Source organism: Microtus oregoni, unplaced genomic scaffold, assembly GCF_018167655.1.
Source record: "Microtus oregoni isolate MIOR12 unplaced genomic scaffold, Mior012 000114F_ref0000099, whole genome shotgun sequence".
NCBI classification, from domain to species: domain Eukaryota; kingdom Metazoa; phylum Chordata; class Mammalia; order Rodentia; family Cricetidae; genus Microtus; species Microtus oregoni.
Genome location: NW_024544743.1, coordinates 1252904 through 1280831, shown reverse-complemented (window position 1 = coordinate 1280831; position 27928 = coordinate 1252904). Strand labels below are relative to the sequence as shown.

Here is a 27928-nt window from a genome sequence, read left to right as displayed (position 1 = left end):
CAGCAAGAACAGCAACTGCTCTTAACCTTAGGGACCGGGCCATCTCTCCAGCTGTTCTCCATTAGGTTTCTTTATCTGCTCATCTGTTTCCTAAGTTATCCAGGCTCGTCCTCCATGCTGTGTCAGGTCTAGGTCATCAGCCTTCTCACTCCATTGTGGGTAGTAGGGAGGAGGGTGCCAAGCTATAATCTGGTTCTCTGCCTGGCTATAAGTTGTCTGGCTACTTGTTATATCAGCCAGAATGTTCTAGCGCAGCACATTTTCTTTCTATTAGGTAAGAATCTGGCATTGGGCAATCAGCGGTGATTTCTGGGTTCACTGTTGATAGCATTTTGACATTTTGGATTTTGAACATGGCCTTCCTTAGATAACATGTATCATTTACCTCCTTAAATGCCTACCACAAATCATCTTATCCATTCTTTTCTTTTCTCTTCACTCTTAAGTAAAAGATGAATTAAAGGATGGAATTTCTTATCACTTCTACATAAAGTTAAAGCCCAAGGATTTAAAAAGCTAAAATATCAGCTGTTTGGGTCTCTCTAGTCACCAACAGATTATGTTAATTTTAAACTCAAATTAGACCCAAACATAGAAAACTACCAAAGTGCAAATTAAAAAAAGAAAGAAAGAAAAGAGAACTCAATGGGTCCACAGTGGCAGAGTAATGATCAAGTAGAGTGATGTCCTAGCCCAGGATGACACAAATCTGCTTCTGATCATCCAAACAAAATAGAGGGCTGGTGCAGAGAGCTGCTAATTAGAACAATCTAGAAAACAAAAATGCTGGAGTAGTTTGGGCCCGCCATGCTGGGCTGGTTTCCATGCAAACTCTTCACTGGGAGGATGTAATTAGCTCAGCTGCAATGGGTTTGAGGTGCAGGCTTCCTGGTGCTGCCAGCTCCCTCGTGACCAGGAGCAGCTGCCACCAGCTATTCCCAAGAGTCTGGAGCTGAGGCCACCCCACAAGTTTGTGCACTCCCACCCCCAAGGTTGTGCACTGGCTACCCTACACAAGGCTATGCACAAGTCACCATAAGCAGAAGACTCAGGCACCTAGTAGGTTTAGATTATTCTTAAAGATTAGGGATCTGTTACTTCCCAAACCAGTCAGTCCTTTCCTACTTGCTATCTTTCCATGTAAGATAAGCCAGGTGTGGTGGATTAAATGAGAACGGTCCCCGCTAAGTTCATGCATTTGAACAGCGGCAGTTGGTGGCAATGTTTGGAGAGACGATGGGACTTTTAGAATAGGGAGTATTGATGGAAGAAGTATATCACGGGTAGGGGGGGGGGGCAGGCTGTGAGATTTTAGTCAGCCCACTTCCAGCTTACTCTCAGGGCCTCCTGTGTGTGCAGCTGAGATAAGATCTTTTGGCTTCCAGCTCCAGCTACCACACCTACTCCTTGCTGCCACACCTTCCCTGCCATTATGGATATCTAGTTCTCTGGAGCCTTAAGACAAATAAACTTTTCCTTCTTTATCAGCTGTTTTAAACCTGTGTGTCGTGACTCCTTTTGGAGTGTTGAAAGAGCCTTTCACAGGGGTTGCCTAAGACCTTCAGAAACACAGATATTTACATTATGATTCAAAACAGTAGCAAAATTACAGTTATAAAGTAGAAGTGAAAATAAATTTATGGTTGGGGTCACCACAGCATGAGGATCTGTATTAAAGGGCCACAGCGTTTGGGAGGTTGAGGCTCACTGTTCTGTGAGCTGATTTTGTCATTGAATTGCATCACAGCAGCAGAAAAGGAACTAAGTCACTAGGCTAGCCCAATCTCTCCTTGGTTACTGTGGGTTTCTTACATCAAACGTCATCTACACCAACTTCTCACTTTAGAATGTGATGTAGGAAGAAAATAGTGGGAAAGCACTTGTGGAAGGTGCTGGAGAAGCATCCACCAGAAAAGCTCACGATCGTGGTGGCAGGGTGATGGCGGGAGGATTAGGATTAATCTCACAGATGGGGTTATTTGCTGTGGAGACAAGGGTGTGCAGGGTCTCCCTCAGTGGGTGCTTTGCAGTTCTCCTGAAAAACTAAGCATCATCCCTGCTTCCCTGTTTGATGGACTTGGTGGTGGGTTGCATGCTTCACCATTTCAATAAACAAAGTATTCCCCAAGTTAATTCTTTGATGATGCTTCCATGAAGCCAAAAGGTGAGCCACCATTTTGAAATTTTAGAAAAAGCTTAAATAAAATACCTAACTCACGTCCCAAGGCTCCTACCCACCAACCTTGTCTTCCTTTCCACCTACAACAGTGGCCAGTGGAAAGCTGGTACCTTTTCCTCATTTTGAGTAAGCAAAACAAAAAGCCCCCCCCCCCCAAAAAGTACAGACTTTGCAAGTATAATTGAGTAATGGCCACAAGCAGGGATGAAGTTAAAGGATTTTTATAGATTTATTATTATTTTTTTTAATATATGTGCCTGCGTGTGTGTCTGTGTGTGTGCCTGTGCGAGTTCATGTATACCACATGCCTGTGGGTGCCCAGGAAAGCAAAAGGCTTGGATCCCAGGCATTGGGTCTTACTAAGGCATAAGTGGAGGGTTTGCCTAACAAGCAACAATCAAAGATGGCAGACCACAAATGCCACTGTTTAAATAATTCACAGATGTTCAAGATCAATATATATATATATATATATATATATATATATATATATATATATGAATAATGGCAGCTACTATTTCAGTGCTTTCTTTTTCAAGATTTCTTTTCTTAAAAGTTCACAAGGCTGATGGATTTTTAAGTCTACTTATAATGAACCTTAAACCACTATATAATTCTGAAATCACAGACCCAAAACCTAAACAGTGTACCCAGCAGAGGTCACTCTTTGATGTTCCTTTCCCTCAACCCAAGACCAACCAACTTCCTGTCTCCTTAGATTTTCTCCTTCTAGACACTTCTTGTAAATGGAGTCACACAACACTGGCCTTTGGTGCCTAGCTTCCTTCTCTTTATATCCTGTTTTCTTTTTGTTATTTTTTTTAGATATATTTAATTTGGTGTGTGTGTGTGTGTTAAGGCTTTGTCTGCATCTATGTCTGTGCACCATGTGTGTGCCTGGTGCCTGAAGAAGTCAGAAATCAGATCCCCTGGAACTGGGGTTAGAGTTGGTTGTGCAACACTAGGTCGGTGGTGGGAACCAAACCCAGGTCCTCAGCAAGAGCAGCGAGTGCTCTTAATTACTGGGCATCTCTCCAGCTCCTTGATAGGATGTTTTACATTTTATCTATGTTGGACCATGGGTCAGATGCCATTCCTTTGTATGGCGGAATAGCAGCCTATCAATATAACAGCCTATTGATTTACCATGTCACGCTTATCCATTCGGAAGTTAATCAATACTTAAGTTGCTTGTACTCTTTAGACATCATAAATACCTTTCATACCTGCTTTTGTGTAAACAGAACTTTTATTCCTTTGAGCATATTCATAGGAATAGGATTGGTAGGTTACATTGTGGCTTTATGTTGAAAAATCTAAGCAATTGCTAAGCTATATTCCCAAGCACCTGCATAGTTCTGCCTTCACACCAGCAATGGATGAGAATTTTAATTTCCCCACCCCCTCACCAGTACGTATTACTGTCTGTTCATCTTTGTTACAGCATTAGTAACTGTCATTGTCCGTTAGTCCCCTACTGACTGGGGTGCTCAGCATCTCTCTGTGTGCTTCTTGGTCCTTCCCTACCATTTTTAGAACAATATCTGTTCAAGTATTTTGCTTAGTTTTGAGTCGAGTGGCTGATCTTTTTATTATCGAGATTTTCATTACTTGTTCTCCAAATTATTTTTCAGAGATGCTCTGACAATATTGGGCTTCACTTACTTCGGTCCTAGCCTTAGGATGAAATATGCCCTTATTGATTTGCATAAAACTTAAATCACAACATTTATTGAATTCTTTCTCTGTTCCAAGTCCTTTACAACATTTATTTTTTTTAAAATGCTGCTACTTGGATCATGTATTTCTTCTTTTCATACTCATGAAGATCAGCAAAACCTTTCCTCAGAGAAGTATCCCCTTGTTTCTCTGAAACTGGAAGATACTTATCCCCACCTCACACCAAGAAAAACAAATTTAATAAAACAGATATGCCTATAAAATACCATCTGCACTTTAGACGCCTGGGAAAAGTCAACCACTTAGGTTTAGGGCAGGTGCTGCTTCCAAGTTCTGTTTCGGACCCTTAAGAGTAAGGCTGCTCACATCTTCTGCAAATACTAAGGGAGTCCCCCAACTTGACTTCTGTTTACTCGTCACACACCAGATACGAGCTTATCAAAGGAAAAACCATCACAGTACAGTCTGCTGAAGAGCATGGAACAAGGGCGAGATTCATTTTCTTAAACCAAGTGTAGCAGAGTTGGCAGTGGGAAAGGATATAGGATACAAGCTGAGAGGGCTCGTCGTCAAGGTAAACAGCCACGAGCTGTGCCAAAGCCAAGAGTGGCATTGCCTCCACCAGCCCCACCCTGCTCTGGAAGGGGGAAAGTGACACAAACAATAATCAGAAGATTTCAAGCCCATGCTAAACCTTCCCTCTGCCATGATCGCTGGGTTTCCAGAAACATCCCCATTCTTCACATCCAGGTTCCAAGACCTCTGTTTTCTCCGAGTGTGCCAACCCCAAGTTGCCAACGGACTGGGAGCACTATCTGTAAGTCTATCCGCTTGTGAGGGACTCTTCCAGAGCAGACTGGCGGAACTTTTCCCACAGCACCATTGTGTGAAAGCTCCGCCACTTTCACTCACTGTGGCTCTGTGAGGGAGCCGCCAAGGTCTCCTGGAGACCGTTTATTGAAACAAAACCATACACGTTCAACCCTTACGGTGTCTAGCTATCATTTTCCCCATCAAACGGAAGTTCTTGGTTAAGCCTTGATCCTTGTGTCCTCAGTCAACACCCTGGAAATGCTGACGCCTTTTTGTCGTGGCAATGAGATGCAATAATCTGGAAAGCCAGGGTGAAGGACGGTTCTCCCTAACACTTAGATGTTGGACATAGACATGACTGAGAGCATCATCATGTTCCAAGTAGAACTTTAAAGAGGTGTCTTGGGGAAAATGGGACCAATAGGGTGGACTTTAGTCCAGTCTTGCTGGTATCCAAATTGGAGGAGGAGATTTAGAAGTGTGTTCTTCCATTAAAACCCATGCATGTAAAAATAAAGAAAAACAAAGATAACAGATGACATGGAAAGATGACAGCTACCTGCATTCTGATGAGAGAGCTCCGGGAGGAAGTCACACCACTGCCACCGTGGTCTTAGAGGTCTCAAGAACTATGAAGAGTCAATTTCTATTCATCAGCGATATTTTCTTATGCCAGCTCAACCAACCTTCTGAATACATGGCCCTTCCACCCGGAAATGGTAACTCCTTGCTGGGGCAGCTACTCACCCTATAGTAGTCGGTGCTGTACACGTCCCGGGACATGCCGAAGTCCCCAATTTTCACCAGCAGGTTCTCCCCTACCAGGCAGTTCCGGGTGGCCAGGTCACGGTGCACAAAGTGTTGGGACGCCAGGTAGACCATGCCGGCTGCAATTTGCTGAGCGATGTGAAGCATCTGAGACTGCGTCAGCTCAGTGGGTGGAGTGCCCTCCGCCATCAGCACCGCGTCCGGCCCGTGTGCCCTGTGGGAGAATACAAGAGGCTAGAGCCTCCGCTGGAAGACTAGAGGGACTCAGTTTCCATTTAGCGACTGGGGCTGGGGGACACTGCCTGACTTAGGGGAATAAGAGGCCAGAACGTTCCATTTCACCCACAGTTTTATCTCCACAGCTGAGAGAGCGCCCGGCTGCCTCATTTCTCCTGAGTGGTATTCTGGGGGCTGTGTGGACTAGAATAGTGAGCTCTCTCATGCCAACCCATCAACAGACTCATGTTTCCGTAATTCATAATTCTGCTGCCATCAGACATTGGCCACGAACTCACAAACTCTGAGAGTGTAACCTGGCTGAGATGGAGTCAAAGCGGGGGCAGAGAGAGGCTGGATTTCCTGGAGGCCCGGTCCTAGCATCAGAGGGTCCCCAGGCCTCCTCCAAACGGGCTGCAGCTGGCCACCCTACTCGAACGCTGACAACTCCAAATGTCCCTGTCAAAGATGGGTAGCTCAAGGTCCCCTTCAGCCCACCTGATGTGTGACAAAGTGTGGCTTTCAAGTAAGCCCTTGACTCTTTCAAGGCTAGGGTCCTAGCCAGAAAGGTCATTTGTCTCCACAAGCCTACCGCACAGAAATCAGTTCTCCTTGTGTCCTGAGAGGGCACTGCAGGGAGTTAAGAAAGGTGCTGCCCTCCCACCCCCACCCCGCTCTACATGGCTTGGGCAAAGCATCCCTCCACTCTATGGGAGACTAAGAAGGGAGGGGGTCTCCATTAAGAAAGTGGGTGATTCCATCTTTGGGTCCCAGAACAACTTGGGTGTTTGAAAATGAGAGGGCAAGAATTAGCCAACATTTTTAGCATGCATCCCGCCTTCCCTGAACTATTCCAGCCCAGACATAGCCTTTGCATTTCTAAGGCATGCTGTCACCAGGCCTTTCACCCTGCTTTCTCTAGGAACAAGCTCTGGCAGAGGCGTGGGGCGTGTTCCAGTCCACCACTATCTAACACCCTCATCTGGGGAAGTCTTTGAACTTCACTAATCTGCAGTTTCCTCATGGGGATATTATGTGGGAGGTAGGGGGGATTCTTTGTCTCCTCCTCTGTCTCTGAATATCTAGGTTTACCCATTCTCTTGGGAGGAGCTTCCTGGTTTCCTACCAGGCAAGTCTTAACAGATTTCATCTTTTGTGGCACCCAGGAAGGGCCCTGAGAAAGTGTCCCTGGAGGTTATAAAACAGAGCACAGCATGGCACAGAAGCCAAAGCTCAGGCTGTCAGAATTGAATTTGAGCCCAGTCCCAACCCAAGAGAGTCCTGTAATTCTGCAACTTACTGGGCCTGTCTCTTCATTCTATAACCTAGATCCTTTAAGCAGCCTCCTAGAGCGTTGGCATGAGGAAGAATTAATACTGAGTCTGAAGGGGCACTTTTTTATAGAGCTAGGGGGAGCTTTTTATAAAGTGGGAGATATCTGAAAACAAAAACAAACAAACAAAAAAAAAACAAAAAAAAACAAAGCTGGGTCTGTAATGGAGCTACAGAGCCCTGAGGAAAATGGGAGCTTTCCTTTTTTTGAGGATGCCAAAGTCCTTCCCACCTCAGAAGATGACTCACCCCAAGCTCAAACTCAGGTAAAGGACTGAGAGACATAAACTATAGGGGATCCAAAAGACTAAGAAACGTCAGGTATTCAGGGAATGAACAAAGTCAATGTCAGTCATTGCTCCAGCTACGGAAAGCTGGACACCTGAGTCTGCAGGAGGTCTCCATTCCAGGGGGAAGGAAGTGTCCAAACCCCTCTCTGAAACATATCATCTCTGCAAACCTCCTGCAGCAGCCTTGTGCACCAGCCAGCAGCAGAGGGAAGCTGGAGACCCAACACCAGACACCAGTGCTCTGCGTAGCTCCGTGCATGGGGGAGGCTCTCACACCCTTGAACCCCCTTTCCTGCTTGCTTTTGAGAATGTAACGAGGATTTTCCCTTTGGGGCAGATGTCCTTCCACAAAGGACAGGTGAATGTCCTGGACAAGTTCTTAAGAGAATCGCAGAACCTAGGTCCTCCTATATCACTCAAAAATTAAAAAAAAAAAGTGTGCTGTTCTTCCAGGAGTGGTGATGGCAATGCTTCCCCAGTGCACTGGTTTGGGGAGCCAGCAGCAGGCTAGGGGACCTACAGGAAGCTGCTCAGCCTTCCTGGTCTGGTTGTCTGCACTGAATGGGCTCTGTAATTGACACCTCTTCCCTTACCACCTGTTTGGATGTGCAGTGCTAGGGACGGATCTCAGGGCTCGTGCAGATGAGGAAGGTGTGCCTTACCATCGAGCTGTATCCCAGCCTCCTTCATATTTGTTAAAAAGTGAGTTTATCTGCTAAGTTTACTATAAAGTTGATTGGCACATAATAGTCATTCGTGTTTATGGATGTGCATAATGTATAAGGTATGTTAGACCAAAATAACTGACATACACACCATCTTAGAAATTTACCCTCCCCTTGTATTAATAACACTATCTCTAGAGCTGTTTTAAAATATGCAATTAGTTGTTTCCAGCCATTGTTACCCAACTCCGGTCACTAAGACTTATCCTTCTCATATGCTCCCTATGCATCCTTGTAACAGGCACTTCTCAGGAACGAGGAAGCGGCCCAGAGGCCATGGCTGGAGTCTCAGTTCTATCCTCTGCTTCATGAGTTGGCTTCTTTAACTGTGCCACAAGACTGTGCATAAAATAGGGAGCTTATTTATCTTTAAATTTTTGAAATATTATTTGGTTTTCATAAATTAACACATCTATTATGCATAGAAATTCTGAATAAATATTATTTGTTATTGCTTGAAAATTACTCATCTATCTCCACATTAAGAGGGAACTTGGGAGAGATTCTGAAGGGAAAAACTGTGAAACTCTTAAAATGAAATTATCCTTCCCATTGTCCACCTCATGTCAGACCTGCTGCATTGTGCTCGGTATAAAGAGAAAGGTTTGAGACATAAGACATCTGGCTTTATCAAGCACTGCCAAGATGCTTGGCAATCTGTCATGGCAGTTGTGTGCCAGGTTTCCTCCCAGGAAAAGGACAGCCCGTCCTTGCTGTGCATCACTGCACCTGAATCTGCTCCTTGGCAGCCACACCGATCCAGAGTGTAGCAGATTCTGGAATCAAGCTGAGTTTCCAAGTTCTCCACGCCCTGCATAGGATGCCAAGGGAAGGCCTCAGAAGGCAGAGGGGAAGCTTAGGTGTGGCTGACAGAAAGCCCAAAGATGAGTGGTAACAGACACACTCACATGCATATACACATACACGCATATATACACATGCATACACATATGTACAAACACGTGCACATATACACATACATACTCATATGCACATATACACATGCACATACATTCATACCCATATACATTCACATCTACCTACACTTGAATACATATACTTATGCAACACACACATACGCACATTTGCACATACACTCATATCCACACAGTTACACCTACACATACTCACACTTACAGACACACATTCATTCATACATTCACGCATATATACACACAGACACACATATGCTACCCTGCCCCTCACATTGACACACAGAGCACAATTCACTAATACACACTCACACATATGTACTTAAACTCACATAATCATATACTCACCCCCATAATAGACACACACACGTTCACTCACTCACAGAGCACACTCATACACAAACACCCCTAGTCACACCGTTTAACATACACACACAAACACACACAGATGTCTGAACATGCAGATGCATAAAACTGCATCCAGATAACTGCATGTGGGTTTATTTTGTTATAGTATTTAAGAAAAAAAAAACGTTTTTGGATTAGGGAGAGAGCCTGAGGAATGATGAAAATATCTCTCACAGGAACAACTAGTCCTCAACCAAAGTTAATATTTTCCTTCTTCTCATGTCGGCTCCGGCAAAGTCCAGAATCTGCCACTGCCCCCTGACTTTTTCCCACAATGAATGCTTTGATAACACAGGAGGGCAGGTTAGGGCTGCCTCTCAATGCCTTGACTGCCCTGTGCACTCCTGATCTCACCTGGCATCTGCACGTACACACACAACCACAGGGAAAGCAGAGATCCAGCCTAAGCAAGAACTGAGACGTATGTATAAAAGGCAGACCGTAAAAATGGTCCAGACATCAGTGCCCCGTAGAGCCAGTTCTAAGAGCAGTGAGCTCTGTCCCCTTTGGCCATCCCTACTAAGACTGCAGGGTGAATCTTGCAGTAAATGGGAAGCTCTCCTTCCTTGTTTGGGCAGCAGCCGGGGGCACAAGAGGAGGACGGGGAGGACTATGAGTGACCATTACACAAAAAATACACTCACTGGGCTTTTGAATCTCTGAACAGAGGAAAACATGGCAGAAACAGGGGACCATGGGACCAAAAGTTATTGATAACTCCCCTCTAAGCTTGTTCTTGGGGTGCCTTATCAGGAAAAATGAGGCGAGGGAGGGGAGGTGATCTGTATGCTCCTGACATCCTCTCTTTCTCCTAGTTATAATCCCCCACCAAACTACATGTGCAGGCGAATATTTTGAGATGCCAGCTGATGTTTAAGGAAAAGAACACATAGAGAGGTCTGTAAGGGACTTGGGGCAAAGGTGCCTGGGCCAGAGCTGAGGCCCCATTCAGGAGGAGAACCCATGTTCTCTGGCCATGCTGGAATGTGGTGCCTCACCCCGATTATCTTACATGTAAGATCCATCTCTATTTCCGTCTTTGCCCAATGAGAATGAAGACATTATTTCCTTTCTTTCTTGTCATGTGTTGTGTATCTGACTCACTGTATGCTTCTCCCTAGACAGTCACAGGATGGGGACATTCACCAGGGGACCCTACCAGGGTGACAGCCAGCCCGCAGTCTTGATGACCAAGCTGGTCACCAGGAGAATTCTTCTCCAGACTTTGCCTACTGTAACTGCCATGCTGGAGCTCAGTACCACTGAGAAGACTCAGTTCATACATGCCACAGCTAGGTAGCAGCTTCATATCTGCTCGGGGGTGGCAGCTCTGCTGGTGTACCCTGGCATCACCTCAAAAGCCACTCTTTACCCCTGACACTCTGTGACTTGCTCACACTCCAGAACAAATGACTTCCTCGAGGCTCATGAGCACTCTAAAGTCCCTCCCACTCTCTTGTGTCTCCTCCTCCCGCTGTCTGAGGGATGGGACTGCTTGAGAAGCCTTTGCTGAACTGAGACTTAATGAGGACTGGGCTCGAAATCCAAGTGGCGCTAACACTCTGTTTCTCTTTTAGGGACCCTGCTTACATACACTTTGCTCAGGGGGACCTTGTTAGCAATAGTCACATTTGCAAGACTTCAATGGCTCTGTCAAATGTTGTCCCATCCTTTTCCTTTGAAATCTTTGGTCTTTGGGCTCTGTCTGTTCCATTCTAGATCCAAGAGCTTCCGAGGGCAGATCTGCTCCACACAATAGCTCCCCAGCTTCCATGCCCGGAGCTGTTTCCTACTTCCCCTCCCCCACCCCATTCCTGCCATCCCTCCCGGATGCTTCACTCTGACCCCACTACAACATCTATGGTGCTGCCTAAGTACCTTCGCTTTCTCTGTTTCCGTAGTCTTGGGTAGTGCACTTGGCACACTTTTCCAGACACACAGTGTCATTAAATGTAACAAATGCTCAATGAATGCAGAAGGACTAATTAACTACACTTTAGGAGGGGTGACCAGGCAGGAAAAAGGAATGTGTTCCTCCTTTCCCTCTGTTCCTTTGTCCATTGTGTGCGGGTGCTTGGGTTTCCCTTTCCCCTTCCCAGTGGCTTCCCATCCTTGCTCCTGGTTATCTGAGCAGTGACATTCTGCCCCTTCTCAAGCCCAGGGGGCTCCACCCCTCACTGTACCTAAGGAACTTGTTGAGGTCTCCGTGTTTCATGTACTCAAAGACCATGATGAGAGGGTCGCCCTCCACACAGACGCCATAGAACTTGACAATGTGCTCATGCTGGAGGTTGGTCAGCAGCTCAGCTTCACGGTGGAAGTCCTTGCGGGCGTTGTCGCTGGCGTCCTTCAGCGTCTGTTAAAAAGGGGACACCAAAGAGAGGTTGTTTCAGTAAAGAAAGCCATCAGTGAGTCCTAAGAACTCTACAAGGGATGACCACGTATCTCATTAATTACCCGGAATGTCAGGAAGCCCCCTAGTCCTTAAGGAAGTGACGTTTGTGTTTCCGAGGCCTCACCCTCGTGGGCGCACAAAAGTTTGTAGCTTATGGAGCAGTCTCCTAGGCCCATTCTCATTGAGTTCCCAGGGGAGTTTATCTTACAGGCTCCATGCTGCTTGCCTATGGGCTGGACCAATGATCACCAGGGTTTTCTGCCGCTTCCGGGTGCCTATTGAGACTTCCATGATACTATGTATACCTCACCTCTGCTCATGGAACCCTTGAAAAAGGTTTTTTTTTTTTTTTAAGTTTCATCTATGCAGATGTATGTGTACAGAGCCATAAAATAGGTGTGTGTGTGTGTGTGTGTGTGTGTGTGTGTGTGTGTGTATGTAGGGGACCACAGATTCCCTGAAGCTGGAGTTACAGATAGCTGTTAGGCATGTGGGCCCTCTACAAGGGCATTATGCAGTCCCTAACCACTGCACCATCCCTGTAGCTTCTTCCAGCCTCAATCATATGACCCTTTAAAGACTAAATTCTGAAGAGACCTCAGAAAGAAAAGCACAGTGAGGCTTGGTGGACCAGGCTCCGAGCTGCAATCAGGACCGTGTTCAACCTTTATGTGAGATCCTTTCAAAGCTTTCGCTAGCCTGGTCCCCCCACACAGAAATGTCCTGTCCCCTCAGCTATAGGATGATAAGGCTGAGATGCAGGCGATCTGAAACACAGCAGCAGGGCTTGTGTGAGCAGGGGTGAGGTACACAGAGCCTCGTAGGGTGCACAGCAGTGTGAAGAGGTGGCAGAATCACTGATAGTCCCGTGGCGGGATCCAGACCTGGGTAGGAAGCATGAAGTCTATACGTTCCATGGTGTCCTAGCCATGCTGCTTTTAGTCAACATCCTATGTGTATACTCTGTGTTGACACATATTGTCATTTGACCAGGATTGTGGTAGAGCCAAGCACATACTGAGCTGGCCTTGGTGGTACATACATTTAGGCAAGTACTATAGAGAACAAGTAGGGAGAATTGCAAGCTTGAGGTTAGTGTGCCTAGCGCATAGGAAGCCCTCGACTGGATCCCATGACCCCAAGAGAAAGAAGTAGACTTTGACCCCAATCCTGACCCAGGTGGTTATGAACAAATAGAGAGAAAAGACGTCTATATGGTTAACTATGAATCTAGTGCCCCGAGGGAACCAGCTTCCCTACCACTGTTTGGCCTGTGCCTTGGCTTGGCTCTCCTGTATTAGCACTGGTCTTCTGCCTTCACCCTGGTCCCCTGAGACCCTCCAGCTCTGCTCCATCACATGGAATGTCTGCAGCTGCTCAGGCAACAGTAGATCCTGCCTCTCCAGCCCTGCACAGATTCTCTCCTTTGCCTGGGTTGCTCTCTTGAGTGCAGTCGCTGACATAGGAAGTTGAGTGATGCTCCTCCCCTATGGGGTCTACATCCCCCTCCCCAGAATTTATGAGTGTTACTATCCATGAGAAAGGGGATCTGTAAAGTAAGGCTCTCCAGATGTGGGGATGAGCCCGAATGGCTTGGGTAGCCCACTGTCAAACAAAGGCCCTTGTAAGATAGAAAGACAGGAAGAAGTCCTTCCCCACAGGGGCTTCTGTCAATCTTATCAAGCTTAGACGGCAGGAGTGAATGTCAGTGTCCAGTTAGATTCAGTCCTGGGACAGAGCTAACACATGGATATTCAGTAGGTTTGTACTGACTGAGAAAACTTAGCACTAACTGTGTCCAGGATCCAAGAACGCTGGCAGGCCGTGGTGGCCACTTCCAGACCCTGGCGGTCATTTCCAGGCCCTGGCGGTCATTTCCTGGATTATGTTTTCCCTGCAAGGGTCTTTCTGACTGGTGTTACCTACAGACCACACAGTTGGCCACTGTCTAAACTCCCTGTAGGACACATCTGAGTTAGATACCAGCAAGTGAGACATTTATTCGTGGAGATTCTCAATATCAACATGGACTGGAAACATGGAGAGGGAGTCTGAGCTCTGACTTCATCTCCACAGAAGCCTCAATTAGCTCTGTGGCCAACCTGTAGGGAACTGAGTGGAGCCCTGAGTCACGTGATCCATCCGTCACCAATGCAAGGCACCTGTAGAGCACAGCGTCTTCTTGAGGGGAATTACTGAAATCTGTGTCTTTTGTGTTTTCTTAGACTTGGGGGAACAAGGTGCAGGTCATTGCTGAGTCTGTAACAGGCTGGATTTCCAATATGCCGTTTGCATTCAAGGGCCACCATTCACATACAGGGAGCATCTGTAAGTACACTGGGCTCCCCCAGGAAGCAGCAACTGAGGGAGACAGCGCTGCCAATCGCCATGCCTCCGGAGCTGGCCGGTTCCCTGACTATAGCTCTTTGGCAGCACTTGAAGTTCTCCGAGGACTTGTGACCAGACTCACAGAGACAGAGGTCACAGGTGCCACGTCTATCAGGCCAGAGGTCTTGGTATCTTAGGGGAAATTGTGACGTGGCCCTCCACTGTCCCCACAAGCACCTCAATTCAGCCTGGAATCGGGAGCAGATCATGGAGTGCTCAGAGAGGACAGGAATCTCTGGTGGTCATTGCCATGGAAACAGCACTCCTCCTCGCACGCTGACAAGATGCACAGCGGCAGAGGACGAGGGTGTGGGTCTCTGCTTCTTCGAATCAGGAGAAACTGAGCTGCCACACCCCCTCTGCCTCCCAGGTTTAGTCTAGTTGGGTCCAGACTAAACGTCTTCGTCTTTCTGTCACACAGGCAGGTGCCACACGCTTCTGTTGATGGTTTTATTTCATTTGGTTTCGTACATGAGCATGGTTTGGAGTTTTCTTCTTCCACCTGTTTTTCTGAATTTCTCAGTGGGAAGTTAGCAAATGAGGGGGATGAGAAAACAGGGAGGTGAGTTTTGCCGCCCTCCAGGTCTTTTCCTCGATCTCAGAAAAAGCACAGAGATCCCCACACTCCTTGCCTCTGCCTTACGTTTTAGTTTGGGGTGTTACGTCTGCCTACACCACGAATACCTCACTGGCTGCTAACTCAGCCTAAAGCAACTAGAGAAGCCCTAATGTCCAAGGCTTGCAGTAGAGACTGCAGGATGGGGACCAGAAGGGAAAGGTGAGTAGACAGTGGGGAAGAGCTGGATCTGTCAAACAAAGAACGAAAGTCAAGAGGAACAAGCAGGTTGTATGACTTGCTTTTAAGTGGGGCGTAGGGCTGCCCAAAACACTCTGTCCTGGAGACTCAGCCCCCACATCTATCCTCCTAGCAATGCTCCAAGGGTGCTGAAGTGAAAGAGGTTTAGGCTAGAGTTGAGAGTTCCAGGTTCAAATCCTGGCCACAGCCTTCTCCTCTCTGAACCCTGTTTTACACTCCTGTAGAAAGAAGGCAGCACCATCCACGTTTTAGAAGTGCTGGGAGGCCGCTAGGGAGTCAGGGGCTGGGAGGCCGCTGAGGGAGACAGGGGCTGGGAGGCTCCCCAGGATCCTTTGTTAAGAAGGACACTGCTGTGCTTTGAGTTTGGGAACAGGTCCCTGTATTCAGTTTTCTCATACAAGGGTCCATGTAAGATGAAAGATGCATGGGTAAGGTATCGGGGCCCACCCAAGGATGAAAATGGCACTCCTCCTGGGGTGACCATCATGTCCTGAAGGGCCTTCTAGGCTCCAGGAAATGTCAGGCTGTATGTGGAGGTGTGGGCTTGGCCCTCACACTCTCCCACAGTTCAGAGACTGTGAGGATTTACAGGAAAGTTTATGTCTAAAGCCTTGTGTTTATCACATGCCTAGAAAAGGGTTGGATCCTTGAAAGTCTTTGTCATAGGGCATAGACAAATCCTGCAGAAAAGCCTTCCCAGCAAGCTCTGATTATATCCCGTGGATTCAAGAACACAAGAAAGACAGAGAAAGTCTAGAAAGACACAAAGAAAGGCGGGGGGGGGGGGGAAGAAGAGAGATTCAGAGGAGAGGAGAGAGAAGGGGAGGGAGGGAGGGAGGAAAGGGGAGAAGAGGAAAGGAGAGGGGAGAAGAGGGAAGGGGAGGGGAAGGAAGGGGAGGAGAAGAGAAGAGAATAGAAGAGGAGAGGAGAGGAGAGGAGAGGAGAGGAGAGGAGAGGAGAGAAGAGAAGAGAAGAGAAGAGAAGAGAAGAGAAGAGAGGCAAGAGGAAGAACAGAATCTTTTTTGAGACCGAAACAGCCCAAGGATTTTGGCAAGCAGCCAGCGTCTCCACTTCCCCAGTGTGGACTCTTAGTGCAATGTTAGAAACTGCATTTCAGTCACATTTTTTTAAATCAAAAGCGATCTTACTATTCATGGACCAAATGCATCCTGCAAACCTGGCATCCTCCGTGAGCCCATCCATTTTTGCATGGTGGGCCCTTTTTGGAAATTATGATTCAATTCTATTTTAAGAGATTTGGGGAAATATGGTGGTAACGACTTGGCCAAATTCAAATCCTGAATTTGGCGTTAAAAGGACAGAATTTTTGTAAGGATAGAATCAGGGCCAGACAGCAATCAGAAGCTAGAAAAGCCAGCATCGACCCTGTTTATAAATATCATTTCTGTTTCGGAACGGTGTCTGGTTGTCATTTTACTCAATTATGGGAGGTTTGGCTGGTAGCAGGGCTCCTGTCTACAGGAAAGCAGGGGTGTGGGCCCAGCTCACCCTTTAGCAATCCTCCTACTTCAGCTGCATCTGATGGACTCATTTGCTCAGTCAGCATGCATCCCTGTTCCCTCACTCCAGGCTGCCTCGCAGTGTGGATTCTTTCTCCTGGTGGTTTCTGGATATTCCAAGGCTGGGGTCCTCTCTCTGCTTATTCAGAGCAGAGGCAAGACTCTACCTGTTATGTGTACGTATATTCAGAGCCAGGGGGTGGGGCAATAGCCAATATATTCTAGCCCAGAAATGAGAAGCCAGTGAAGTGAAATACAAGTTAGGGTAAAGAAGGAGATCAAAATTTATTTTAAAGGCTGAAGCAAAAACTTAAAATCAATAAGAAGCTGGCTAGAGGGCAGGCGACATACCCGGAGTGTGACAGTGTGCCTCCCCAAACTAAACAATGATGTACTTCAAGGTATAGATGACTTAAGGAAAGATGGAACAGGCTTTTAACAGGGCCGAGCTCAAATTCTTCTTGCACTTTAGAGGTCACGAAGTCAGCACGTCTTTGGTAAAGACAGAATATGGAAGCAGCTATGGTTTCCTGTTCCCTGTTACACTGCTTAAACACAGAGAGACATGAGGACACTTCCAAGCTGATCAGCCAGCCAGCGGTAATGGGGATGTTTGGCTAATGTGCCAGAGGGTCTCCGGTCAAGATCTACTGTTAACAGAAAATCTTCGCTTTCCTAGATCTAGGAGACAACAGCGCCATGTCACTAATTACCACTTTAAATTGGTGTGCTTTAGTTGGGAAACAAGCACAGAATTTTGGGACCTTGGCACGAACGAAATTTGAACTATCTCATTGATATTTCATCTTAATATGTTGACATGATGATGGGAGATAGGTTGACTTAATAAACTATACTAATAAGGTCCTTCTTTTTGCTGTACTAATGTGTGTATCAGAAAATGTCAAGCTGTGACCCAGCTTTATTCGTGACTCCGATTTTCCTGCCAGGAATGCACTGTTTCAGCAGAGCCAGTACTGCACTCTACAAAGAGGTGCAGCTTGACTATTGGGGACAGGGGAAGGCATTTCTAAGATGTGATGTTGAGACAGAATCAAGACCGACAACCTTTCTTGTAGGGTTTCCACAGAAAACAGAAAGCCAAGCATGCAAGTGGTGGCCATAATTTTTTTTTTTTTTAAGTAACAGGTTCTTCTCTAAAAAGAAGGGTAAAGGAAGCAGTCATCAAATTCACACACAGTGAACTTTGCCAGGCATATTTTAATAAACACAAAGAAAGAAAGAACTCGTATAAATAGAATCTTAGCAATGACAAAGTGTAGTAGGTAGGTAGGTCCCAGACATCTGTAGAAATAAAATCCAAATGATTATACCAAGGTGTTAGTGTTCACTATAAAATGCTCTCGCTGTATTAGAAACCAGTAATAACTATGTCAGCTCAACCAACTGTCTGTAACTCTCCTTTGGAAGAACTTAAATTACATGCCAAGTGACAACTTCAAATATAAGAGTCCTAGCCAGGTTGTTGATGCTGCTGTATTTATTTTCACAGCAACGCTGGCTGTTAAGGCTCAGATGTAGCCCAAAGGGAGGCATAGCATTGGGTTCTAATTCACACACTTTAAAAGACTCAGTGCTGTTTGTGCTTGCATGCCATTAAGCTGTGTGATAGGAAATGCTGACCTACGAAGACAGGAAAACAAGCTTAGAGACAGTAACAGGGAAGAAAGGCCAAATAGGAAATAAAATCAAAAGTGGAGTGCAATGTGGGCAAGGCAATGAGTGCGCAGTCTCTGAAATGACCAGGACATCACCGTCAGTCGGTTCACCAGACAAGGAAGTGGCTAGTGGCTCAGCACGGACCTGACTTGACTGTGACTTAGTCTACCATGTAAAAGTAAATTAAAAGGGTGTGCAGCTATTTTAATTCATACATCCAAGAGATACAGAAGCATGAAGTGAATCCTCAAGTTGTGTTTGATGTCAGAGTTTTCTCTTTGGAAAAATAGAACTAGAACCACAAACACACACACACACAGAGAGAGAGAGAGAGAGAGAGAGAGAGAGAGAGAGAGAGAGAGAGGAGAATATGCCCACACAAAGAGAGGAGAATATGCCCACACAAAGAGAGGAGAATATGCCCACACAAACATCAAAGAGAAGTAAAGAACTACTAAGTAATGTCTGGACAACCAAACACAATCAAGCTTTCATAGCAAAACATCATTTAAAGTTCTGTGATTTCTGTTCCAAGAGCCCAGGGAAGACTCAACAGACAGCATTTTCTGCAGCCCAAGCCACATTTAAACACAAAGATGATCTTTTGGGGGAAATATTGATAAATGTCTTAAATATGATAATTCTTCATCAATTCCCATTTTGTGAAGACAAAAATTTCACAAGCCACTGTAAATGCAAATGGTAGAAAAGGCGCGCGCGGGGTGGGGGGGGAGGATGGGAGCGGAACCTTGTGATTAGCCAGGATGGGTAGGATGACGTGAAGACCATGGTAAAACAGGAGGAAGGAAGGGGAGAAACTGAGATCTGTCTGAGACGTGAACTTGTGAGGGCAAGGAATGGTGTTGATGAGCTCTGTGTGTATCCTCTCACCTAGGAGTCTTTCTGCTGCTTCAGGATGGAAGGGGATGAGCCATTTTGTCACTTTCTCTGTGTCCTTAGACATATTTGGAGAGAGGAAATCCCAGTAGCTTCCTTGCCTGATAGTAGCATCTTTGGCACCCATGGCCACTTTAGATGACTGAACTATAGGTAGATTGCTATAGTGATTTGCACTGGTATGGATCTTAGTTTATTGATACAAATTTAAGATCAATTTGTTATGTGTGTATTTCTGCTCTTGATTAAGGTATTGTGATTATGAAGTTCATTTTAAAAATGTAATGTATAATTAAGAACTATAGGTTAATAGATAATCATCTATAATAGTCAAGTTTGTAGTCATGTTAGTTAGATTTTCTAGATGTATGGAGATATATTTCAGTTAGATAGGTATTCTTCAAATCTTTCAGAGACCTTCAGAATATGGCATTTAAAATGTTTATGAACTTAGGACTTTTCATGATATGAGACACATCTGCTCCTGGCAGCACCAATCTACTTCAAGAGGAATATGGGCGTCAAAGAGGCTCCTTATGGAGTTTTTTTTAGACGAACTGGACATGCAGGATCCACAGAGAAATGACTGCTGAACTTGCCTAAAGGTGAGACAATCCTTCGGGGTTCCTGCTTCATGAAAGAGTCTGCGAGACATTCTGTAGGATACAGAAGAAAGTGACTGAACTGTCTTTGAAATTTCCTTCTTCATGGAAACGTCTTCTGGATACTATGTGCCTTTAGGCTGAAGATGGATGCCCCAATGATACAGAAGAACTTTGGGTTGGAAGTTGCTTATAATGCATTTTCTGTGTACTTAGGTAATAGTATATCCTTCTAGAGTCCTTGGTGGAATTGAAGAATAGATAGATAGTTATAGTTTTCCTCAGTTATGATAAAAGATAAAGTAAATAGAAATATTGTAACTGTAATTCTTGTTTGATACCTGTTTTGTTTATGTAATTTTACCATGTTAAAATTAAAGTCTTCCTTTTTGTTTAAGCAGAAAAGGGGAAATAGTGTGGGAGGTCCTTTTGTCTATGTGTTGCTTTTACTGGTTAATGATTAAAGAAACTGCCTTGGCCTGTTGATTGGGCAGAACTTACGTAGGCAGAGAAAACTGGACTGAACGCTGGGATAAGGAAGGTGGAGAAGAGATGCCATGGATCCACTACAGAAGATAGACATGCTGAAACTTTGCTGGTAGGCCACGACCTCATGGTGATACACAGATTAATGGAGATGGGTTAAATTAATATGTAAGAGTTATCCAATAAGAAAATAGAGCTAATGGTCCAAGCAGTGATTTAATAAATACAGTTTCTGTGTGGTTATTTCGGGTGTAAGCTAGCTGGGTGGCCGGGAAGAACAAGTGGTTCCTTGCAACAGCAGATGATTTGTCATGAAGAATAATGGATGGATACTCTAGATGACTAGCTGGGATAAATGACTCCACATTTCCTCTACCCAATCAATTTTAGAATTGGTGTAAGCAATTGTTGTTGTGTTTCTGTCTGTCAAACATCAGTGAGCTACTGAGACAGGAAAGCAGTATGTTACCAGAAGCAAAGGATGGACTTGGTGTCTCCTGCTGATGAAGAAAAGAACAGCTGGTCACAGGGACTTCCTCAGATCCCAAGCAAACTTACAGACCCCAAATGACCCAATCACAGTGAGGATCCTTGGGTCCTATTAGAGATGATTATCCTTTGTGTTTTTCCCAACAGATCTCTCATCTCTTTTTAGGACTATAGGATAGCATCCCTGCTATGTCCTCAGGCAACACATATTTTCTGTTGGTCAGACTCTGTGCATCATGGGTCTGACTCCCCTGTCAATTTCCACAGATGCTGGGTAATCAGAATGATTCTGACATAACTGAAAACAAGTCAATAAAAGATCGAATTTTGCTACAGCATGAAGAGAACCTGTCTGAAAATGAAGTCCATGGTAAAGCAAGCCAGCCAGCCAGGAGATGAGAGGAAGAGCAGAAGGAGGTACCCATTGATTTCCAGAAGCCGGCAGTGCCTGAACCTAGGTTCACAGTGGCCAGATTTCCTAGCAGGGTGGCTTCCCAGAGCACTGTCCCTTCTGCTTACGTCACTGTCATTCTGGCATGGGTTTCCAAGGATCCTTGCATTCCTTTTAGGAAAGTCAATTCTGTGGTATGAGATCTGATTGCAGTTTCCTGAAGTCAGAACTCTCTTGGGAATCCAGTTTTTCTACCCCATTTGTTCCCTGCTGTTAAATTTTCACTGGTGTAGATAAGAACGTGCCTCTCATCTCATCCTCACACAAAGTTTCCTCCCTATGAGTGGTATTGTGCTGCATTCCCTCAAGCGGTGTGTGGGCCAGATCACACATAGACTTTGGTAACTAAGAGTGTGGTCGTAGTGAGCACAGGACTAGGTTCCAGCCCTAGAGTTGGTGTTAAACAGCCGCATGCCAGTTGTTTGTCCTTGGGTGAGCTGTTAATCTCTGGATTTATGGGTTTTCTTTTGTTAGTTTATTTTCTTTTAATCATTTTATTTAGATTTATTTATATTTTGTATTTTGCCTGTATGTAGGTCTGTGTACTACATGTGTGCAGTATCTTGGAGCCCAGAAGAGGATGCTAGATTCCGTAAGACTAAACAGATGGTTGTGAGACACCGTGTAGGTGCTGGGGATAGAGCCCAGGTCTTTTGCAAAAACAGTCAGTACTCTTAACTACTGAGCCAGCTCTCAAGCCTTCTGGCGCTCTCTCTCTCTCTCTCTCTCTCTCTCTCCTTTCTTTTTTTTGTAAAATGTGAGTTAAAGAACATTAATAATAGTAGTAGTATCCTTTTTCTTTCTTTTTGATACAGGGTCTCATGTAGCTCACTTGGCTTCAACAGCCTTCTGCTGTCTCCTTTTGCCAAGTGCTAGGATTGTAAGTGTGTGCCACCAAGCATAACTTATTAAACCATATCTAAACTGATTCTCATTCCATTAGATTAGTAATGTTACCTATTGTCTTTACAGTTTCTTTCAGCTGTGACCATCTGTGTTTCATGAAACCACTGCCATGTAGAAATGCCAATGATCAACTCTTTAGTGCCTCAGGAATCTCAGAGTTTCACAGTCTGCACCATCCACTCAGCAACCGCCAATCATCTCTCCACTTATTCAATAAGCATTTCTCTTTTGCATCACACTACACATCATGCGATGTGCCAAAGTCATGGCTCCCCCTGTAGAGTATGACTAACATCCTAAAAGAGGTCACAGACGTGCAGTGTCACTCATTAAGTAAACACACTAATACATAATTTAAAAACCTTGATAATGCTATAAAGGCCAAGTATAGAAGTCTTGACAGCATGGAGTCTTGTCTGGTTGGGGGACAAACAAAGCCAGGCCCTCCAAAGAGACAGCTTGAACTGAGATGCGTGAACTGGTTGCCTGTAGTGATGGTTGGGTGAGGACTGGGGCATTGGGTCAGATGCTGTGTTGGGCCTGCTTTCTAATGGAAAGATAGTTTCTAAGTCACTTTCTCAAAACTATTAGTAAAGAAAAATACCATTATTTCTTCTATGGGAAAGAAGGAATTCAGAAACATTTACATCTGATCTCAGAAGAGCGTCTGCTGAATTTGCCAGCACACTTCTGATTTACCCAGACTTCACCTGCACAGCTCCTCCAGCCCTTTTAACTTCATACCTTGAGAAAGTCACTTGACTTCCCTAGGTCTCAAATTTCTCATCCATAAAACATGAGGCTAGGGTTTTATTTATATGGTTTTAAAGGTCTCTCTCATATTCAGCATTCCTTGTTTCTAGAAATAAACTGGAGTTAGCCAGGGAGAGGACATAAATCCTACAAAGCAGACTTGCAGCTTTATTTCAAAATCAAAAATCAGCTTGCATTCATAGTACAAAAAAATATTGTAGGAAGGGTAGTTATTGAAATGCATGTTGGATGTAACCAAAAATAGCTAATGCATCGGCAGTTAGTGCAGGGAAACTGCGATGGAGTGTTTCCTTGGCAACCAGAGTAACTCAAAGGTAAAGCAACTGGGTTTGATCAAAGACTAGTTTCTTCACGTCTCTTTATGGGCTCTTTAATAATAATTCAGTATAAAGGGGAAAACGGTTGACAAATTCATTTCACTGAAAAGCAAAGGTCATCCAAAAACAACAAGAAAAATGGCAATTCGGTTGAGGCAAACAAGCAAACCCTTGAACTGGAGAGGTATGATTGACCTATGTGCCCTTGAAGGGCACATGACCTAGAACACTGGCTCCTTCAAGCTACTAAATTGTTTGCGAGAATCAAACCAGAATTCACATGAATCTGACATCTGTGGATCTGGATGTAAAGCTTTGGATTTCAAACGAAAGTCAGCTCTTTCCAGAGAAGGATAAAGGACAATGGCTGCAGTTTCTTAGCATGCATAGTCAATGCTGCAGAGGTTGCTAGGCAACGGCAGAAAGGCTGTCAAGCATCCCCTGGTGCATCCAATGGAATAGGAGCAACCCAAGCCACTGCAGAGAGGTGAGAGGCCATGCAGTCCTGGAAGAAATGTTCAGTTTGGCATTGCTTAAACAGTGAAACACAAACATAAATCATTTTGTTATGGTCAGAGAATAAATGGTGAATTTTCCTCCGAGAGTTCTGAATACATTTTCAACTGGAGCAAACCCCTAGAAGTGGGTGTGCCCTGGTTGCAGGTTGCAGAGAGGCTCTGTGCAAGGTTGTTCTGACCTGATTCACCCTGGAGCTCACAAAGACTCACCTCTGAGTTCCAGAGGGTTGGCACGGCTCCCCGCCTGAAGCCTGGGTTATAGCAGGCAACCCCCTGACTTAACAAACATTTGTGTTCAAGGTCGTTGCTATGAAATTCCTTAGGTCTGTGGTCATGAAGTAAGAGTAAAATCTTAATTTACTGTCCCTTTGTCCCTATTTCAGGTGACAATTTCATTTTAACTCCAAGGAGACTAGCAAAGAAGTCAGGATTTGACAAAGGGTCAAGTACCTTTTCTTTCTTCCCCTAGCAGCACTGTTTAATGAACAAACATTGATCACAGACCGTTAATTTGCAGAAAGATACTTGGTGAAGCCAGACAGCACATGAAGAATGAGTGCTAGGTCTGATTCAAAGAATTTGAGCTATAATTGGGCCTTAAACAAGAACAGCGTCTAATTGACAATGGTAATGGGAGACAGATCCAACACGAATTATGTTGTGAACACAAAAGCAGAATGGAAATTGGTCTTCTAAAGTCCAGTTGAGGTTGGGCAGGGGTAGACGAGTACCTATGTAAGAACCATCAGTTCATCCCTCATTGCTAGTAGACGAGGCTAGCCACTTGTTTTTTGTGTCTGCCCAAAAGGGATCTGAACGGACACATTGTGAATTTAACCACACAGCACCTTTTCCTTAAGGGCACTGCAGAATGACAGAAAGGTCAGTACAGGGCAGGGATGTGAGGCTAGAGTTCCAGAAAACTCTGCTGGATGCCCATATATCTGGCCAAGATGTCTCGGCTATTCCCACACTGCCATTTAGAATCCCTGGTTATCCAGGAGTTTTACATACTTAAGGGGTAACATATATACCACTGTGAAGTGAACTCAGAGTCTGAAGCCTTGGTTAGGCTTCCTGACTGGATGCCAAATAGAGTGTAAGACACAGATCCGGCATTTTGCTGATTTGATACAAATGGTTACATTAGGGATAGACAACCCCTGTGATTCTTCCAGCCTGAACACTTGTTCATCTATAAAATTGCAAAAAATAGCAACACATTTGGTCTCATTTATTCCCAAAGATAGATAAAGAAGACTGAAGAAGAAAGCAGAGACTAGAGATAAGACACTGCCAAGGACCCTGAGTATGATCATCAGGGAAACTTTGTTGAAAGAAAGGAGAAAGTAGCAAGAACAAGAGTGGGGATGGTCACCTCCAACCATCACACTCCTTCCCGCGGGAGTTTTTACTCCATCTGGTCCCACATCTCCTTAGAACAGCCCTCTTCTCCCCTCCTTTCTCAAACTTCCATGCATTTTTCTGCATCAAAGCCATAATGTGTATTTGACAGCTGCTAATTTCTAGAGCCACTGGTCCTCTAGTTGTTGAAATGTGCCTCTCTTAAGGGTTTTCTGGGAGTTTATGAGCATCGTGGTTCTCTGGACAGGGCTTCTGAAATTCTTCAGATCATGAGGAAAGAAGATGCACAGTGTTTTCATCTGAACAAAAAACTTCACAAACTGCCTGAGCTTCACATTCAGGATAGGTGCCTTCATGAATAATTTTATTCTCTTGATTATCCATGTGTGTATAATAAAACCTGGTATTATAATGGAATATGTACCAGATTTCCTAAGGAAACAAAACACTATCTAGGTTATAATGACTAAATAAATATGATTCATGCAAATAAATGGTCCCTGTTTAGCAGAAACATAACTCAATAAAACTTAGTCATCTTTCATTAATCTAAAAGATTAATTTTTATCACATTAGCCACCTACACGTTCATTTGCCACTTAACACTTTTATAATAATTGTGTGACCTTTTAAATCCTTAGTATCCATACATCAAAAATACCTGGTGAGTTTTCAAAAAAATTATAATACATGCTTAATAGATCTGCCTAAGTTAGTTGTGGTATTTTTCTTAAGCTCTAAGAAGCTCAAAAGAAAACTATCTCTTTTAATGATATTATTCAAGTTACTGAGGAAAAAAACTCTTTTTAAGTTTGGAGAAAGATGACTGGTGTGGGAAGTCCTTCTGTATATGTGTTGCTTTTATTGGTTAATAAAGAAGCTGCTTTCGGCTGATGGCTTAACAGAATGTAGCCAGGCTGGAAGAGATATATATATAGAGAGAGAGTAGGTGGAGTCAGGGAGAAGCCATGTAGCCCCACCAGAGACAGACACTGGATAAAACGTTACCCAGTAAGACACAGCCATGTGGTGATACACAGATTAATAAAAAGAGGTTAATTTAACATATAAGAGTTAGCCAGAAACATGCTTAAGCTATTGGGCAAACAGTATTGCAGATAATATGGTTTCTGTGTGATTATTTCGAGTCTGGGCAGCTGGGAATGAACCAGAGGCTCCGACAAGAGGAGACTATGATGAAGACCTTTTAGATATCTATGTTTTGTAGAAACCCTACGTTCACTAGGATGGTAGAATCTAGAGGATATGCCATATGACTCTGGGTGAAACTTTGTCTCTGCTATAAAAAATATCTGTGGTTTCATGCAGTTTGGGAGAGACAAGTATAGATGGCATATAGGAAAAATCAGTGCAACAGAGTCGATATGATTTCCTTCTGGAACCTAGAAAGTGTGACAAGTTCCGGGTAGTGGAGTTACGAGCACCTGGTACCAGAGGAGACGCGCTTGCATCGTAGCTTAGCCGATTGAATTCTGTTTGATCCCATTGACCTGGATCTAGAATTTGGTCAGCATAACTTTAAGGAGATTCTTGGAGCTAATCATGACCAGCAGATTGGATGGTTGCCCCCGAGAATCACTTCTGACAGACATTCGAATGTGACCCAAATGTCCTGACTACTCATTTAGGCAGAAGAACTAAAAACATGTGTACTGTTGAAGGCACGTACTCCCAGATGGGTGACCTAAAATACCATAAAATTAAACTCCCACCCTTTAGTGGGACCATGAACAAGGAGATACTCCAGAATGTTCTCTTACCTTTACGGCTACCAGGATCTTATCCTGCTCAGGACAGAGGTTGTAGCATTCTGCCAGGAAAACTTTTCCAAAGGCTCCTTCCCCAAGCTCCCTCTTCAGAACGATGTTATGCCTCTTGATGTGCTGAACAACTGTGAGACAAAGACACACGTCATTCAACAGCCGCCTAAGACTGTCACAATGTGCTTAGGGCCACTCCCTTCCCACCGGCTAGTTCACGACGTTTGGAGGGGACTGAGCACCTGCACCCCTGGAAGCAGCAGAACCCTAGACAGCTCCTCTGGAGACGCTATTTTTCAAAAAAATTCGAGCGGTGATCAAGGTTTTGATTGGATGGGAATTATCCTCCCCAATAATTCTCATGGTTCTGGTGTCTGTGAGTCTCTGGGGACTCTGAGCAGTACTGTTCATGAATATAAGGACCCAGATTTACATCCTGTGTGCTGGTGGCACATCGGGTTTCAGAGGAACGAGCTGAGCTCATTAGGAGAGTGCCCTGTAAAGTCAAAGGACTCCCCACTTAAATCCTGACTTTCCTCCTGGCCTGTCATGTACTCATCATGTGGAAACTTGATTCCCACTTCCCACTCCAGTAAGTCCTAGGCAAGCATTTGACGGTTTAGCGTTTGATTAACACGCTGGTGGCAGGGTAGTTAAAGCCACAGCTGATTTCACTGTTTTCAGAACTAGAGTTGAGAACAGTTCACCGGCGTTGAAACTGAGAGCAGAAGACAGATTTTTCTTTAAGGAAATGGCTCTCAGCATTTGCTGGCTTCTTTGTGATTTGGGGCATAGATTATCTGAAAATGTCCTTTGCCAATGTGTTACCTCCAACACAGTAAATGTCTCTTTTATACTTTGGGTCACAAAAATTTTGTGATAGTCAGAAATAGTCTGCATACTAAATATTACTGAAAGATCTCATTTCCCAATTTGATGACACTCTACCAGTTAATTGAAGCAATCATGCAACAAATCAGTCCGAGTCTCTGGAAATCCAGGAATGGGGAAGAATGAACAAATCAACAAACAAAACACATCAACAACAAAAGCCAAAATCTGAAGTTTCCACACTATTGAGCTAGTAAGATTAATTTTTGCCATATTCCTCCATGATAACACCACGATAACCTAACGTGTGCTTCACTTTTCTGTTTCCCTTGAACAAGCCAGGAAGCCCTGCCCATCGCCAAGTCTCT

General features: G+C 44.7%; 1 protein-coding gene across 5 annotated transcripts in view; it reads right to left on the bottom strand.

The window, feature by feature from the left end:
- The window catches only part of LOC121443890 (BDNF/NT-3 growth factors receptor-like), a 330682-nt gene that overhangs the window by 54434 nt on the left and 248320 nt on the right, over positions 1-27928 (bottom strand). For all 5 annotated transcript variants that reach the window (XR_005973721.1, XM_041645640.1, XM_041645641.1 and 2 more), the window contains exons 14-16: positions 26730-26860; positions 11527-11699; positions 5420-5654 (exon numbers count right to left, since the gene is read on the bottom strand). Coding sequence is in view for 4 of the 5 variants with exons in the window: in XM_041645640.1 (XP_041501574.1) it covers positions 5420-5654; positions 11527-11699; positions 26730-26860 (539 nt within the window). In the remaining variant the exon portion in view is untranslated. The remainder of the gene's footprint in view (positions 1-5419; positions 5655-11526; positions 11700-26729; positions 26861-27928) is intronic.